This window comes from Dipodomys ordii, unplaced genomic scaffold, assembly GCF_000151885.1.
Source record: "Dipodomys ordii isolate 6190 unplaced genomic scaffold, Dord_2.0 Scaffold209, whole genome shotgun sequence".
In the NCBI taxonomy this organism is placed as follows: Eukaryota; Metazoa; Chordata; class Mammalia; order Rodentia; family Heteromyidae; genus Dipodomys; species Dipodomys ordii.
Window position 1 is genome coordinate 1,391,692 of NW_012267425.1, and position 16,830 is coordinate 1,408,521.

The window sequence follows — 16,830 nt, forward strand, 5'->3', positions numbered from 1 at the left end:
TGGTCATGGGTCTTGAACTCAGGGCCTACACACTGTCTCTGAGCTCTTTTGATCAAGGCTAGCACATTGAGCCACAACTCCACTTCTGCTTTTTGATTGGTTAATTGGAGATGAAAGTCTTAGGACAGTTGGGTACTGGTGGGTCATGCCTGTAATCCTAGTGACGCAGGAGGCTGAGATCTGAGGATCGAGGTTCAGAGCCAACTGAGGCAGGAAAGTTTGAGACTCTTTATCTAAGTAACTACCAGAAAATGGGAAATAGCACTGTGGCTAAAATGGTAGAATGCAAACCTTGAGCAAAGACGCTCAGGGACAGTCCTCAGGCCCTGAGTTCAAGCCCCACGACCAGGCTGTCTTCAAACCACAGTCCTCAGATCTCAGCTTCCTGAGTAGCTAGGATTACAGACATGAGCCACAGGCACGTGGCCCTCTTTTTTCTTTATACTTAACATTGTAGCTTGTGAGGGATTGTAAGATTTAGGAGCAGAAATAGTACTTAGATGCTTTTACTTGAGCTGTCCATTATTTTAGTGTTTGTCTCTGTATTCCTTTATTTTTTCATTCTTTCATTCCTTTATTCCTTTACTATAAGGCTAGCACTCTACCACTTCAGCTACAGTAACACTTTATGGGTTTTTTTTTTCCTGTGATTAATTGGAGATAAGGGTCTCACAGGTTTTCCTGCCTGGGCTGGCTTCAAACTGTGATCCTCAGATCTCATCCTCCTTTGTGGCTAGGATTACAGGTGTAAGCCACCAGTGCTATATACTTTTTATGATCAAAATCTAGAGACGACTTTAGTGATGGATCAGGCTGGTAGGGCTGGTGCCCAGGGCATCGAGGACCTGTACCTGCCTACTGGGGGATGGAGAGAAAAGCCTGGAAGGAAGTATGTCCATAGGAAGTATTTACATCCCTTCAGACCATTGGTGATTTTACTTTTTCTTTGTTATTTCTATGGTTTTCAAACATTCTACAGTGACCTTATTTGCTGGTCCTGGGGCTTGAACTCTGAGCCTGGATGCTGTCTTGAGCTTTTGCACTCAAGGCAAGGGCTCTACCACTTGAATCACAGCTCCACTTCCAGCATCGTTGTTGTTGTTGTTGCTGTAGTTTAGTGGAGATAAGAGTCTCACAGACTTTCCTGCCCAGGCTGGCTTCGAACCACAATCCTCATATCTTAAGTGTCCTTAAGTAGTTAGAATTATAGGTGTGAGTCACCAGTGTCCAACCCAAATGGAGTTTTTAGAAAGGCACTTTTCAGAACATGAAATTTTTTTTTTTGGGTGGGGGGAGGAAGAGATGATAGAAACTTATTTACAAGGACATAATGAAATAGACAAGTAATTGGGTTCCTCTGGGCTCAGAGAAATCATGAGCAGTTGCCAAAGTCCCACCTAGGACTCTGTCTGAGAAAGAGGGGTGGAAGGAGGTGATGTTATACGAAAGCGTGCCAGTATGGGGATTTCTCATTCGCCATAGCCACAGAGCGGGATTCCTCTCCCTTTTCATTTCCCTACCTTGCCCCTAGGCAAAGCAGCCTCCTCACCTCTTTCTGTCTCCCTCTTATTTGGGGAAGGTTATTGGAGTTTGGAGTGTGTACTTACTAGGTGGGTCCTGCTTTTTGTTGGTTATACTGGAGGCAGAGTCTTGGACTTTTCTGCCTGAACTGATCCAAGCAAGCCTCTGGAATAGCCAAGATCACAGACTTCAGCCACCATGTTTATCTGGTACTACACAATTCTTCAGTTTGCACTCAAGAAATTCTCATTCTTGCAGGACACTTTCCATGTCACTCCTGGCTCCTGGTTTTTCTTTTCCCTCCTTTAGTGTTTGGGTATTTTCTAGAACTTCCCCTCTGAAGTGCCACTTTCTCCATCTTTCTTCCTGAGTTTCTCCTTGGATTCTTTTGCTGCCCTTGGCCTCGGCCCAGGTCAACCAGTCCTTACCTGTGCCCTGATGAGAAGCAGGTGAACGGGAGGTGCCAGAGTAGTGACTTCTCCCTTCGTGGCTTCTGTCCCTCACCCAAGGAGGACCTAAAGGGTCTTTCTGCACCCAGTGCTGCAGAAACTGCGGCCAGGCTTGGTCCAGCTTTCTGTTGAGAGTGCCTTGCTTTCATCCTTTCCTACCCTGGATCTGCTCAACCCAAGCTCTTCCCAGTCCCGCTTCCATCTTGGGCCCTCCCCTACCATGGCCTCCTGCCCCTCATCCCTGCAGTGTGTGGCCTCTCCTGGCTCACACTTGACTGAATGGAGACAATCAAAGCTTCCCTTAAGGTTGCTAGCGACTCACATCTGGGATGTTGCCTGGAACTTGGCACAAAGCAAGCACCTAAGAAACCATGGTGGCTTTCTATGTTCGCTTCCTTGCCACGTCTTGCAGCTCTAGGTGTCCTGTGGGTCAAAGTGTTTTCAGCAAATCAATGAGGACACACAGAACAAGTATTTGGGGCAGCTTGCTCTCCCCTGACCCTGCCTGCTCTGGCGAGAAGATGCTTGTTGATACACCTGGCCCATCCTTGTGCCTTCACATTGGTTGAGCGCCATGTAGAACTCGCTGCACTGCTTAGCATGGGTCAGTCATGCTCAAGGGATTCTTGTCCTGGCTCTTCTGGAGGCTGGCTTCGTCTTAGTGCTGCCACAGTACAAGCAGGCCCCAGTGGGAAGGAGGCAGAAAAGTTGTAGCTGGGTTGTTTTATTTTGGGGGGGGGGCAGTCCTGGGGTTTGAACTCAGAGCCTGGGTGCTGTCCCTGAGCTGCTTTTGCTCAAGGCAAGTGCTCTATCACTTGAGCCACAGCATCACTTCTGGCTTCTTTGAGTAGTCTTATTGGAGATAAGCATGTCATGGACTCCTTCCCCGGGCTGGCTTCAAATCTCCGCCTCCTGAGTAGCTGGGGTTACAGGTGTGAGCCACCAGTGCCAGGCTTGTAGCTGGCTTTTGCCAAAGGAAGGACTGAAAGATGTCCCAAGGTGAAGACAGAGCCTCCTCCAGACCCAGGACAGAGACCAGGTCACTCTGGCCTTTGTGTGGGGCCCAGTGATTCCCCAGGTAGTACTTGTGGGGTACAGGCAGACAAATGGCGTTTGCCTGGGAATAAGGACACTAAGAGACTGGCATCCACAGGTGGAGAGCCAGTCCCCTGGGTGCTGGTTGGCAGCTCAGGGTCCTGCTGGCCTTCCCGTCCACAGAGGGGAGGAGCCGGCCCTTGAGGGTTCTCACAGAGCCATGTCTCTGCCACAGGTGAACGGGAAGGAGCTCTCCAGGCTGTCTCAGGAGCAAACCCTAGAGGCCCTGCGCGCCTCCAAGGAGCCCCTGGTGATCCAGGTGCTGAGACGCAGCCCCCGCCTGCGGGGGGACAGCTCCTGCCATGACCTTCAGCTGGTGGACAGTGGCACTCAGACCGACATCACCTTCGAGCATATCATGGCGTTGGGCAAGCTGCGCCCGCCCACCCCACCCATGGGCATCCTGGAGCCGTACGTCCTCTCTGAGCTGTGAGTTGCCCACAGGAGGGCCCCGGGCCCTGCCTCCAGAGGCGCCACTGATGCAGCTCTAGCCATGGCAAGGAGAGCCAACTCGGCCTGCCCCTCTTGGGCAGGGAGCAGGCTCCTGGGCCTCCCACACTTGACCATGGCAGCCAGGGGGCTCAGAGAGTCTCAGCGCCAGCCGGCCAGCCTGCCTGGGACCTTGCTGTTCCTCCATCTTCTTTCCTCCTCTGCCGTCCCATCGTCTCTGCATCACTCCTTGAATCTTCTCACATCTCTTGTCTGTCCCATTCCTCCACCTGCTCTGAATTTCCTCCATCTCTTCAGCTTCTTTCTTTGGTCCACTCGGAAGAAGGGCCTTTCATCCAGGCCTGGTGGGCCGTGATCATGTGAGTGCTGACTCCTTCGGACACAGGGCGATGGCCTGGGCGACCTCCTATGCAGAGAGGGAGGCCACAGGGCCACGAGCAGCCACACTTAGCTTTGGGGCAAGGCAGGCAGCCCCTGGAGGCAGAGGGGTGCCTGTCTGTTGTGCGGAAGGCCTCCCATGCTTGGGGAACTCCTGGGGGTGCTGCATGAGGGAGACCAGTGTTGGGGGGGCAGGTGGGGCACCTGGAGCTTTGGAGAATGCAGTTCCTGGCCTGGGGGGTGGTGAAGCGGGGAGAGCTAGGCACGCCTGCGTGCGTCCTCAAGGTGGACCCCTGCACACTCCAGAGGAACATTCCTAGTTCTTCTGATCACGTTGCGAAGAAGTGGCGTAGGGAGGAGGAAGTACCTGGCCATCTACCCTGGAAACTGCCCCAGAGCAGGGTTCCATGCCGAGTGCACTGGGGCTGGTCAGCCTAGGGCTAGGGCACCACAGGAGCCAACGGCCTGCCTGACCCCCCACCTTCTCCTGGGCAGCCCCCCCATCAGCCATGAGTATTATGACCCGGCGGAGTTCATGGAGGGCGGCCCGCAGGAGGCAGACCGTATGGACGAACTGGAGTATGAGGTGAGCCAGCCTGGAGGCCGCACAGGGCCTGCAGCCAGCCTCAGGAGCCAGTGCAGCCCTGCTTTCTGCAGCCCTGCCCAGGCCTGGCTCCCGCTGCCTCCAGTGAGCACCTGGCTGAGTTAGGGCGGGCGTGGGGGACGTGTGGTGCGTTCTGTGTTGGTGAGTCCTCGTCCCGTGCATGGCTGTCCTGTGTGTCCTGCGTGTACGTTGTGTGCGGCTTGGGTATTTCTTGGCACGGGAGACACTGAACACTTGCGCCATTTGGGATGGTAAGAGAAGGAAGCCCTCAAAGCCAGGGGCTGGACTCTCAGATCAGGTGACTGGAGGGGGAGGCGAGGGGCTGGGCTGAGGCTGCTGCACGCTGCAGGCCTCCTTGCTCACATGGCCTGGGCCTTTCTACCTCTGCTTCCTCCCATACCCCATGTGGCAGGAGGTGGAGTTATATAAAAGCAGCCACCGAGACAAGCTGGGCCTGATGGTATGCTACCGCACGGATGACGAGGAGGACCTGGGCATCTACGTCGGAGAGGTATGGAGGTGGCCGCTGAGCACTGAGAGGGCCTGAAGAAGCTGCCATTGTCTGCCTGGGGCTTCCAGGTGTCGCAGTAGGCTGTTAGTTGAAGTTCTTGTTCTGTAGGCAGTCTCCTGCACGTCTAGGCCCAGGCTTTGTTCTCTCCCAAATGCTACAGCCAGCCCCTCCAGGACCTCCATCAACAGTTTCCCAATGAAGCCCATCTCTCTAGCCAGGTGCTGGTGGCTCACACCGTAATACTAGCTACTCAGGAGGCTGAAATCCAAGGATTGCAGTTTGAAGCCAGTGTGGACAGGAAACTCTGTGAGATTCTTATCTCCAATTAACCACCAGAAAACCAGAAGTGCAGCTGTGGGTCAAAATGGTAGACAGCTCATGGACAGCACCCAGATTCTGAATGCAAGCTCCATGACTGCCCCCCAAAAGAGCTAACCTCTCAAACGGAAAAGGTTCCCCTGTGTATCAAGCCCCAGGGCTGATATTTTCATTATGGAGAAGCATCCAACAGCCTAGGTCTTGGTGAAAAAAAAGAATCAATGTCTATGCATAGGAAGGTTCAAGTTGGGGGTAAGGGCATTCAAGTATTGGGGCTCATTAGCATGTGCTCTCCCAAGGGAGGGAGGCAGAGATCCCAGGGGCCTGTGCTCTGCTTCCTGGAACTTGGAAGCTGCTTCTGGGCATCGAGGTGGGAATGACACAGCCTTCAGTTTGCTTAGCCTTCAAGGTGAGGCTTAGCCCTGCTCACTGTAAAGGACACCACAGTAGGTGCTAAGTCCCCAAGGTGCATGTGTCCTGCAGGTAAACCCCAACAGCATTGCAGCCAAAGACGGCCGGATCCGTGAGGGAGACCGCATCATCCAGGTGAGCATTTTGGAACTCAGCCTATTCCTGGCCCTCTCTCGCTGAGCCTCTAGCCTGAGGACTGGCCATCTACTGTGTCTCAAACCTGGGTGGGATCTTGTCTCTCTTCTGCTCAACTGCCCCAAGGGGCTCCTGTGTACTCAGGGAATCCATGGGTACCACCCCAGCTTCCTTTCCCTCGCTTCATGGTCCATCTTGTCCTGCCAGCACATGTACTCTCACACACAGTTCAAGCCCTGTCCTGCCCTGCCAGGGCCCCTAGCTTTCTGGTTGATTGTCTCCTGGCCTGTTGCAGATTAACGGCATGGATGTCCAGAACCGAGAAGAGGCGGTGGCTATCCTGAGCCAGGAGGAGAACACTAATATCTCCCTGCTGGTGGCCCGGCCTGAGAGCCAGGTGGGTATCTATACCCACCAGCAGGGCGCCCTGGAGTCCCCAGCATCAGGCTTTCTGCCTGGGCAGTTGCACGTGTGATAGATGCACAGATAGATATAACAAGCGCCTGAAGTTGTGGGGTAGAGGAGCGAGGTGGGGGGGGGGAGGCAGGGGGGAGGAGGGTCACAGAGCCTGTTTCCCCTCCCAGTCTCTGGTGGCTGAGTAGATTGGGACACCCCCTGCCCCTTCCTTCTTGGGTTGTTTGCTTGACTTTCACCGAGAGTATGGGACCTGGAGGGGAAATAGGGAAGGTCCGTGATGTGGTGAATGGTGAGGATAGCTCAAGTCCATCTCTGCAGCTAGCAAAACGGTGGAAGGACAGCGATCGGGATGACTTCCTAGACGACTTTGGCTCTGAGACTGAGGGGAAGCTGAAGTCGCCCCCTGCACAGCAGGTAGGGAAGCGCTTCCAGGGGGAGTAAGAAAAGGAAGAAGGGTCTGGGGGTGTCTAGGGCTTCTTAACTCAGATCAGAAGAGGAACTGACCTTGAAAGCCCTGCTAGGCCTGTCGTATCCTTGCTGGATCCTAACTGATTTGGGGGGTCTTTCCTGCCCTAGCCTGGAAATGAGGAGAAGAGGGCTCCCGATGTGGGCGCAGGCCTGAGCAACAGTCAGGAGCTGGACAGCGGCGTAGGCCGGACCGATGAGAGCACCCGCAATGAAGAGAGTTCAGAACATGACCTGCTGGGGGATGAGCCCCCGAGCACCACCAACACCCCAGGAAGTTTACGCAAGTTTGGTCTGCAAGGGGATGCGCTGCAGAGCCGGGACTTCCACTTCAGCATGGACTCCCTGCTAGCCGAGGGGGCGGGGCTGGGGGGAGGGGACGTGCCTGGCCTCACCGACGAAGAGTATGAGCGCTACCGGGAGCTGCTGGAGATCAAGTGCCACCTGGAGAATGGCAACCAGCTGGGCATTCTCTTCTCCCGGGCCTCCAGTGGTAACAGCGCTTTGGATGTCAACCGCAATGAGAGCCTGGGCCATGAGATGGCGATGCTGGAGGAGGAGCTCCGGCACCTGGAGTTCAAGTGCCGCAACATCCTTCGGGCGCAGAAAATGCAGCAGCTGCGGGAGCGCTGCATGAAGGCCTGGCTGCTGGAGGAAGAGAGCCTGTACGACCTGGCGGCCAGCGAGCCCAAGAAGCACGAGCTCTCAGACATCTCGGAGCTGCCAGAGAAGTCAGATAAGGACAGCACCAGCGCCTACAACACGGGGGAGAGCTGTCGCAGCACGCCGCTGCTGGTGGAGCCCCTGCCCGAGAGCCCTCTGAAGCGAGCCGCGGCTGCTAACTCCAACTTGAATCGGACCCCAGCAGGCCCCCCTGTCGCCAGCCACCCTAAGGCGGCCCCTCCACCAGGGAGCCCTGCCAAGTTCCGATCCCTCTCCCGGGATCCCGACGGGGGCCGGAGACAGCATGCAGAGGAGCGTGTGCGCCGCAGTCCCAAGTCTGGGGTGACCCTGGAGCGCGTGGGCCCTGAAGGCAGCCCTTACCTCTCGAGGCGCCACCGGGGCCAGGGCCAGGAGAGCGAGCACTACCACAGTTGTATGCAGCTGGCCCCGACACGTGGCTTAGAAGAGCTGGGCCACGGCTCGTTGGGGTTGGCCGCGGGCCCTCGGGTGGGTGGGGTGGTGGCCGCAGCTGCTGAAGTGCCCCGCATGGAGTGGAAGGTGAAGGTGCGCAGCGACGGCACCCGCTACGTGGCCAAGCGGCCCGTGCGAGATCGGCTGCTGAAGGCCCGGGCCCTGAAGATCCGGGAGGAGCGCAGTGGCATGACCACCGATGACGATGCTGTGAGCGAGATGAAGATGGGCCGCTACTGGAGCAAGGAGGAGCGGAAGCAGCACCTCATCCGTGCCCGCGAGCACCGGAAGCGACGTGAGTTTATGATGCAGAGCCGGCTGGAGTGTTTGAGGGAGCAGCAGAATGGTGACAGCAAGCCCGAGCTCAACATCATTGCCTTGAGCCACCGCAAGACCATGAAGAAGCGAAACAAGAAGATTCTAGACAACTGGATCACCATCCAGGAGATGCTGGCCCACGGTGCACGCTCTGCCGATGGCAAGCGCGTCTACAACCCTCTGCTCTCCGTCACCACTGTCTGAGTTATCCAGGCAACCAGGCCCCAGGCCTTGAAGGGTCCCTAGAGCCTGGCTGCCCCTCACCCTCCCCTAGAATCTAGTATGTGTGTCTATGTGTGTGTGCTTGCACGCTGTGCTTGTGCACCACTCCTACCTGTCTTTTGTGTGTGTGCACAGGACTTTGTTAAGCAGAGAAGACGCAAGAAGGGGCACTTCCTTTCCAACACATGCTTCCTTCTCCCCAAGTAAAGAGACCATGTTGTTCATACCAAGTATTAAGGGCATACCTATAGTGGATTGTGTGTGCGTGTGTGCACATGCTGATGACACACACCCAGCTGCTTGAAGTGATTATTTGGAGACAAGGAAGTGGGTGCAGAGTGGGGGGCAGTGGGCTTCCCTAAGCACAAGAGCGCAGCCTCTCCCCCGCCCCTGGGAGCTGCAGTTATTTGTAGAAAAAGGCAACCCTGAATGTTGTGGTTTCCCCCTTTCTGTGCTTGCCAATAGTTGTTTTTCTGTTTTGTGGACCTGCTCTGGGGGCTGGCAGCTCCTTCAGGCAGCCTGAGGAAGGTGGATCCCACCGAGGGTTGGCTGGGAAGGAGGTGGGTGAGGAAGGGAGGGCTGGGGTGGGAGGGAAGGGGGGGGGAATGGTGGGAGGAATGGGAAGCAGCTGTCCTGTGGCCTCCATCCTGAGGGATGGGGAACCTGTGCCTTGGCGTTCAAGGTTCACCTTTGGGGGCCACCATCTCCCCCAGCAAATGACTATAGGGATTAAGGGGGTAGTTTCCATGTCAAAAGGATTCACTGAGCCTGGGTCTGTTACCTGCTGCCACCTTACATGTCAAGGCTATCTTGGCCTAGAGACCCCAGTGACAGGCAGGTGGGCTTAACCGAGGGAGATATCTCCGGCCTCTTCTTGGTGTTGCAGTTGCTGTCACCTGTGTGGTGTCCCTCAAGCTAGGAGAAACCCAGATTAGAGGCCGGCTGTCCCCACCCCACCTGCATTTCAAGAATAAAGCAAGCTGCCTTTTTACTCTGTTGAACCGTGTCCTCCCTGTGTTTATTCTCATTGTGCAGTTTTGTCTGTGCCAAGAGATGTCAGCTCATTTATCCCTACATGTGAAGATCTAAGTTAGTGATGGATAGGGCCCTTCCCTAAAGCTGCTTTCCGCTGCTGGGTAAGCTGGGTCACAAGGGTACAGCTTCATCCCTGATTGCCACACTGATTGGGAGGGAAGAAAGAGCCAGCAGCAGCCCTGCCCATGAGCAGCAGTGGGTAGTAAAGGGCTTAAGGGAACAGAGCACAGTGCTAGGGATCCTCGTTTCATTTCTGATGGGGCCTTTCCAGCCGAGGGCCTAGTAAACCCAACCTCCCTAAACTGCTCTGCCCACTTCTAAGAACCCCAAGACCAGCTGTTCTTCAGCATGCCTCCCGTTGCCAGGGGTTCGGGTTCTGATGGTCTGTAGCTACCCTGTTCCTCCACTGGGATGCCCACAGGGTATGGGCCCAAATGGGCTGAGCCTCAGCTTAAGGGAGGGAGTGGTGGTGCCAGGAGGGCTGGTGGCACCGGGTATTGAGGCGCTGACACACTGCCATTGGGCCAGATGATGGAATTAGAACCCCAAAGAACAAGCAGTTAGGTGTTGGAAGTCACTTGTCATTTGCTCCTTAGGAGCAACACGGAGCAGCCGCTGTTGCCACCACTGGGCTTTATTTGGAGTCCTGAAGCCTCATCTACTGAACTAGTGTATAGCCTGGTCCTGTCTTCTCAACTCACTTTGCAAGGCACCCTTCACCCTGGCCTTGGTGGGAACCCCTTGCAGCCTCGGGCTGGTGAACACAGGCCAGTCTCACATCAAACGTCCAGCCCTACCAGTGCCTTAGGACAGAGTCCAGGCGGGGAAGAGGGCAGTCTACTGAGCAGCCCTTCCCCTCCTACTTGGCTCAGTTGCGAGGGCGCTGTCAGCTGGTTCCAATGAGCTCACTGTTACCCTTAAGGAGGCATGTAAGGCAGCCCAGGCACACATCTGGGATGGGTTTGCTTGGGATTTGCACCCGGCCCCTTTGGACCCTAGGGACCTCACTAGGCTACTCACCATCCACAGCATGAAAGAACACCAATCATCCAGTGATTGGGAACCAGCATGCACCAAGCCTGGAAACTGGGCTTGTGGGATGGCTGGGGTGAGCTTGAGTGTGAGTGGGTGCAGGGATGTCTGCCTGGGGTCATTTACACAACTATACATGAGCCATCACAAAGATGATTAGAAGGGGCTGGGGAGGTGGCTCAGTGGTAGAGCGCTTGCCTTGCCTGCATGAGGCCCTGGATTCCATTCCTCAGCACCACATAAGCAGAAAAGGCCAGAAGTGGCACTGTGGCTCAAGTAGCTAGAGTGCTAGCCTTGAGCTGAGGGACAGCACCTCAGAGTTCAGACCCCACAACCAGCAAAAAAACAAAAACCCAAAGACAAAGATGATGGTGAGGACTTGTGATGCTGACAGCTAGATATGAAACGAAGGAAGGAAGGGCCTTCCGTTCCTGCCCTCCAGCCCAAGGCACACCTGAGTCACAGGGCCCCCTGCTGGCCCTAAGAAGGTGGTGACCCAGCTCTGCCACAAGGACTACATGAGGCATGGGTGAAAAAGTCTTTGCTGAAGAGGTGTGGATGGCCCTGGGCCCAAACCATGCAACCAGGACAGGGACTCAGAGAAGGTGGACACGGGAAGGTGTGGCCCGGGGAAGGCGGACAAGGCGGGGCAATGGCAAGCCAAGAGCAGTGATGTTTATTGAAAGAAGCAAAGGAGGGCTGGGGGTGCTGTGCTCAGGCCTGGATGTGACTCTTTGCGCTGAAAGCCAGGTAGTAGATCACCAGGCCTATTGCTGCAGCCAGCACCTCGGTAGATACCCAGGGCCCATTCCATGTGCCCTGCAAGGAAAGGGACCATGTGGAAGGCAGCTCAGTCAGGGGACTGACAAGTGATGGTTGAGCCAACTTTAGTTGCTTGTTTTCTGGGCATCAAGACACATACTGGCCGATGCCAGTCAAGTAGGTAGAGCAAGGCTCTGGGGGATGAGGGACGGGGTGGGGGGCTTCCCTCAGGCCCAACTCCCCAACTCAAAAATCCAAATGATGAAGTGGGCCATGTTCCCATAATGAGACTACTTACCCTATGGTCCACACTGACTGTGAAAAGGGGCGAGATGATGGAAATGTCTTCATTATTTCTCTGAGCCTGGAAGGGAGGTGCTGGGATCAAGAAGGGCTCAGTAGACTGGCCAGATGAGGTAGAGAGGGGTAGGAGTGGTGGGAGTACTGGCCCGAGTCATGGAAGAACAAAGGGGGAAAACAGGCAAGAAAGAAGGGACAGGCGGGGCAATAGCACGGGAAGGTACTTACTTTGCCCATCCTGCCCCACACATGTAAGGATGCTAGTGGAGTGAAGCTCCAGTAAGGGACAGAAAGGTTACAGGCATGCCTTGTGTTACTGGGGACTTGGGAAGGGATCCAGATGACACTCACCTTCCTTAAGAGGCTATAGGACTCCTCATCGAAGAATCTGACCTCATAGGTACCTGCGTGGGCGTTCTTGTGGTCCAGGCTCCAGGACACCTGGTTGGTAGAGTTTAGCGGGGAGTGGGCAGAGTGGACACAGGAGCGACCGCCTTGCCAGTGCTGGCACACTAGTTCTCCAAGCAGGCCCCAAGTCCTGGAATCCTGACCCTGCATCAAGTTCTAATGACAAGCAGGAGGTGGTAGCCGTCCCCAACCCTGGACTTGGCATTCTTACCTGGTAACGGCCTACATCCTGACCCCGGGTCACGGGAAACTGTTTTCCACTGACATCAGCATAAAGAGCCATGTTCTGGGTTTAGGGGAAGAACAAAGGGAGTCACAACCTTTTCTGGACATGGCTCACCAAAAAGTAACCACAGGAATAGGCCAACAATAACCCAGACCCAAGTTACTGATAGAGTCCGTATCTTTCCCCATCTGCCTCCCTTGGGGAGATAAGCCCCCACTCCCTATTATAGCCTATGCTGGCCTAATGACCAGGGTGTTAACTATGAACAGGTGGGATGCTAGAAAGGCCTTCATTATTTCTCAGAGCTCACAAGGGAGGTGCTAGAGTTGGTGGCTGAATAAGCTCCCCAAGAGACCCTTACCTAAATAGTGCAAAGGACTTTTGGGAAGATGGGTCAGAGCTCCTCAATCTCAAAGTTGTTTACAAAATATTCACATGGAGGCATACTCTGGCAAAGTATATCAGAAAAGGAATTAGGGGCCTGGAGTTTAGGCCCAGTCCTTTCTCAAGTTCCAGACATTCATTCCGGAAACAGTGGGGTGTCTACCCAATGCTACTGAACACAGGCAAAGCATGTCAGGAAAATACTCTTGCTCCCTATGAATGGGAAGCCTTGTTCTGTTACCGCATCCTAAGGTCAGATTGTTGATTGCCAGTGAGGGGCACTGTTTCCCAATTCCCTGCATACTCCCAGCTGAAATCCCACCTCCTCACCTGTACCCTGTTCTTGCATGTCAGGGAGATCTCTACAATGAAGACCGTCTCAGTGGAAATGACTGCGTCCGAAGTAGTATAGTAGGAAGGGGTGATCTGGGGCTCCAAGCAGGCCTCTGCTGTGGAGAAGAGGCAAGGCCAACTCGTGTGAATGCTGGGTTGAGGACAGAAAGGGCAGGCCTGGACTCTCCCTTCCACAACAAATCAGTTGACAATATGCATAGGTCCTTCTGCTCCAGCCAGGAGGGGTCTGGGAGTGAAATCCCAGCACTCAAGTACAGTGGAAAGGGAGGGTGTACTGGCCATGAACAGGCCCAGAAAAGGCAGGAAGGCTCTACAGAGGTGGACTTCAATGCAACAGCAGGGAAAAGAATATGTGTCTGGGCAACACAGGAAGTGGATTCACTGTATGACTCGGATCTGTGCACCCCAGAAGCCAAGAGGGACAAGCCAGCCTCAAACTGTGTGCTGGCAATGCCTGTTTCAAGATGATGAAAAGGGTCTCTGCATCAGCCAAGGTCAAGGCTGGCCCTAGTGTTCCCCAAAAGGCACCAATAAAAGAGGCTCTGGATCCGAGTACACAACATGTCTCAGTAAACTAGGCAGCCCCAAGAAAGCTGTAACCATCCCACACTACTTTAAGTGGGAAAGTTCTCAACCAATTGCTCTCCAAATGGGATGTCTGGCTAGAGTGACTGTTTGAGGAAGTCAGATAAGACTTTGGGTCTGTGTGGCCCAAGGAAGATGCCTGGGAATGGGAGTAGGAAGTCATTCTCAGGACTCAGATTCTGCAGGCTTCTCCGCCCAGCTAAGTTGCAGTCTTTTTCCTGTGGATAAGGAGGGGCTCCTGGCCAGGTTTTACAGCCAGGCTGGTCCTTTCAAGCTAGCCCTGGTTACAGCCTGGGGATAGAGAGTGTGGGAAGTGTGGCCTTTAGTACAGCAGCTCCAACTCAGGCCCTCAGACCCGATGTGCCGGCTTTCGCAACCTCCCAAACACTTCCAACACTGCAGGCTGAGCTCAACTCCGCCACCAGGTGTTAAGAAGATAACATGAATATAAATCAATGGGACCGTGGCTCACTGCAAACTCTGGACACACTAGGAAAATCACCTCACCAGTCTCTGGCCTGGCACTCAAGGCCCCGGCTCACTTCTTCGGCCATCCTATCTAACTTGCCATGCTGTCTCCCGCTGCTGGGACAGTCTTTGCCCTCTCTCCCTTCTCTCTCAGTTTGCTGGGGAAGCTTCGCCTGGCCCGCACTGGCTCCTCCCTGGCAGTCCCGTCTCTCCCAGCGACTGCTCAGCGCTGTGGAGTTTTGCTCCTGTCCCAACTACCACTGAGGCAGGGAGCGGGAGAAGCAGGGACGTGTCATCTTCCCGACAAGAGTCGGGTGGCCGGGAACACAGTGCAGGATTTGGGACTCTCCCGCGAGCAAAAGAGAGAAAAAAAGGCTTAGCGGCTTCTGCCAGCAGCCTGGTGGGTGGGCAAACGTGTGTGGTGCTTTGGTCGCCGCGCCCCGCAGCGACAGGCCCCGGTAATGTCCACATCCCCACCTCGCCCGCACCCCTTCCTCTCCCCCCACCCCCACCCCCCAGCACCACCTGCCGCGGGACAGACGCTCGCCAGAAGCAAGCTCCGGCCAGGCCGCTACCTGAGCAGCAAGAGAGGCCGGACAGCAGGAGTAGCGCCAGGGCGCCGAGAGATGCCATCGCCGCCATCGCCTCTTCTCTGCCGATGGGAAAAGAGAGCAAGCTACCCTGAACACGCGGAGCAGACGAGGAAGCGCGACGCGTAAGCGGCCGCAGCAGCCAATCGCGTGTCGGCGGGCTAGGCTGGACTGCGTGACGTTGCTGGCGGCACTGACGTGTCCCCTCCCCGAGCCAGGGGTACTGCCGGCTGCGCTCCCCCCACAAGATGGCGGCCACGACACTCGAAACACCGGAAAGGGGCGTGGGAACCGGCGCCGCTGTGCGCGTGCTCAATACAGGGCTCACGCCTTCCTCTTGAATTGCTCCCTTCGTCGAACTCTCGCGAGAACAGTGTCTTCAGGTTGGGATCTGCTGCTGCTGTCACTTTCCGTCATGGCGCTCAAGGTGGCAACTGCCATCAGCGGCGCTGCAAAGGCAGTGCTCAGGCCATCCCTGTTCTGCCGTCCTTGGGAGGTGAGTAGGGGAGCAGGTGCAGGACAGCTGAAGTCACCGCCGAGAAACTTTGCACCCCATTGTGGCCCGGGCGCGGCAGAAGCTCCTGAAACAGCTTGGAGTTCCATTGGTTGCGGTCTCCGGGAGGGGCGGGCAGAATGATGAGCGCCGGGTTCATTGGCCACCTCCGATGTCCGTGAGGGGCGGGGGGGTGGGGAGGGAATTGATTCAAGTCGGCCCTGGTCTGTGTCGGGTGGCAGGGGCTCCATAGGGATCCGGAGAGTGGGCCTCGGAGGCCGGGTGTCACCGCCCTAAGTGTCCTTGGGAAGGTTCTCCCAAGGCGATCACGTGTTCGGACTCGCCTTGCCGGTACCGCTTTGGGTATCCCGTTCCTGGACTCAGTTCCTCCTCAGGTTTCCCTCTCGTGGACCACTTTGTCCTCTGTCCCCGAGAAGGTGTAAAATCACACTTTACCGAAGCAACACTGCTACCTTCCAGTCTTAGGGCCTCTAATTTTCACCTCCTTCAAGCGCCTGTAATGAGAGGGAGCTAGCTAGAGTTTCTGAGGCTGCTGGAGGCCGCTGGGGCTTTGCTTCCTCAGTTCTCCGTTTGGGTTCTTGGGTATTCAGCTACAATTCTCCCGTGGTAGGTGAGGATACCTTAGGACCTAATTAGTACTGCTTACCAGCAGCTAGCCAACACTGGCCCTGGGGAATAAGAGATGACCTCCAGGCCATGCTACCCCACTGACCCACTACATGGCCTTCGGCCAGTTCCCTTCTCTCTCTTGGTTCAGTCTCCCCTCTGTCCTATGGGGGGAGGGGACTTCATGTTCTCAAAGCATCCTGTCAACTCTGACCTTCTAGATCTACACGATTTTGCTGACACTCCTTGGGAACACTTCCACTGCCTATGTTTCCCCCTTCTGTTCTCTGAGAGAAATGGCATATGCTTTATGCAATTATCTTTACAATCCGATTATGTCCACTTTGCAGATGTGAGGACAGAGGCAAATAGAGGATTTCCAGAGACCTTGTGGGCTTCAGCAGTTAGGCAACTTCTGCCAATGTTTTTTCCCCTTGGTACTAGGGTTTGAACTCAGTCTAGCACTTGCAAGGCTTGAGTTCTGCTACTTGAGCCACACACGCCCCAGCCTTTTTGCTTTTCTTATTTTCAGAACCTTTTTTTTTTTTGGCCTGAGTGTGATCCCTTGAGTACTTGTAATGACAGGTGATAGCCACCATGCTTGGTTTTTATTGGTTGAGATGGGGTCTTGTGAACTTTTTGTCCAGGCTGTCCTGCAACAGGGATCCTTCTGATCTCAGCCTCCCCAGTAGCTAGGTTATAGATGGGAGCCACCAACTCCCAGTTTCCTGCAGTTGTTTGGTGATGATACTGAGATTTGACCTTAAGGTATCACAAATGCTAGGCCTGTACTCTACCACTTAAACTATACCCCCCAGTTCCTTCTTGCAGGTTCTTCTTGTGCGTGTGTGTACTGTAATTTGAATTCAGGACCTCAGATTCTCAGCTTTTTTTTTGCTCAAGTCTTATGGACTTTCCTGCCCAGGCTGGCTTTGAACCATGATCCTCAGATCTTACCCTCTTGGGTAGCTACAATTACAGGCATGAGTCACTGGTGCCCAGCCTCCCACAAGTTCTTTTTTTTTTTTTTTTTTGGGTCCAGTAGTGGGGCCTGAACTCTGGGCCTGAGTGCTGTCCCTCAGCTCTTCAGCTCAAGGCTAGCGCTCTACCACTTGAGCCACAGCACCACTTCTGGCTT

The 16,830-nt window shown here is 55.0% G+C and overlaps 3 protein-coding genes across 7 annotated transcripts in view; 2 read left to right on the forward strand and 1 right to left on the reverse strand.

Annotated features, from left to right (window-relative positions):
- The window catches only part of Pdzd4 (PDZ domain containing 4), a 28,267-nt gene extending 19,308 nt beyond the window's left edge, over positions 1-8,959 (forward strand). The window contains exons 2-8 of one of the 3 annotated variants that reach the window (XM_013035332.1): positions 3,241-3,476; positions 4,389-4,479; positions 4,910-5,008; positions 5,810-5,872; positions 6,168-6,269; positions 6,608-6,703; positions 6,866-8,959. In XM_013035332.1, the coding sequence (XP_012890786.1) occupies positions 3,241-3,476; positions 4,389-4,479; positions 4,910-5,008; positions 5,810-5,872; positions 6,168-6,269; positions 6,608-6,703; positions 6,866-8,410 (2,232 nt within the window). In that variant the 3' untranslated portion in view covers positions 8,411-8,959. Of the gene's footprint in view, positions 1-3,240; positions 3,495-4,388; positions 4,480-4,909; positions 5,009-5,809; positions 5,873-6,167; positions 6,270-6,607; positions 6,704-6,865 lie in introns of all 3 variants that reach the window. The other 2 variants (XM_013035331.1, XM_013035333.1) reach the window with 2 other exon arrangements.
- Positions 8,960-11,148: 2,189 nt separating this feature from the next.
- On the reverse strand, positions 11,149-14,817 carry Ssr4 (signal sequence receptor, delta). 2 transcript variants are annotated; one of them, XM_013035388.1, is made up of 6 exons: positions 14,558-14,817; positions 12,906-13,024; positions 12,177-12,251; positions 11,909-11,998; positions 11,556-11,621; positions 11,149-11,314 (listed from the first exon to the last, which is right to left on the reverse strand). In XM_013035388.1, exons 1-6 carry the CDS (start codon positions 14,622-14,624, stop codon positions 11,210-11,212), a joined length of 522 nt encoding a protein of 173 aa, XP_012890842.1. In that variant the 5' UTR covers positions 14,625-14,817; the 3' UTR covers positions 11,149-11,209. The 2 variants fall into 2 exon arrangements, with proteins under 2 accessions (XP_012890842.1, XP_012890843.1); XM_013035389.1 differs by having other exon boundaries at positions 12,906-13,021; positions 14,558-14,815.
- A 111-nt stretch (positions 14,818-14,928) lies between these two features.
- Positions 14,929-16,830, forward strand: part of Idh3g (isocitrate dehydrogenase 3 (NAD+) gamma) — a 10,218-nt gene continuing 8,316 nt past the window's right edge. For both annotated transcript variants that reach the window (XM_013035386.1, XM_013035387.1), the window contains exon 1: positions 14,929-15,068. In XM_013035386.1, coding sequence (XP_012890840.1) covers positions 14,988-15,068 — 81 coding nt within the window. In that variant the 5' untranslated portion in view covers positions 14,929-14,987. The remainder of the gene's footprint in view (positions 15,069-16,830) is intronic.

Bases quoted from the DNA above. Each gene is read 5' to 3' on its own strand.
- Ssr4 (XM_013035388.1), bottom strand. From the start codon at position 14,624: ATGGCGGCGATGGCATCTCTCGGCGCCCTGGCGCTACTCCTGCTGTCC. The intron at 12,252-12,905 runs GTGAGGAGGTGG...CCCTAAACCCAG, and splicing joins CATGCAAGAACAGGGTACAG to AACATGGCTCTTTATGCTGA. The intron at 11,622-11,908 runs GTGAGTGTCATC...CCTCCCTTCCAG, and splicing joins CCTATAGCCTCTTAAGGAAG to GCTCAGAGAAATAATGAAGA.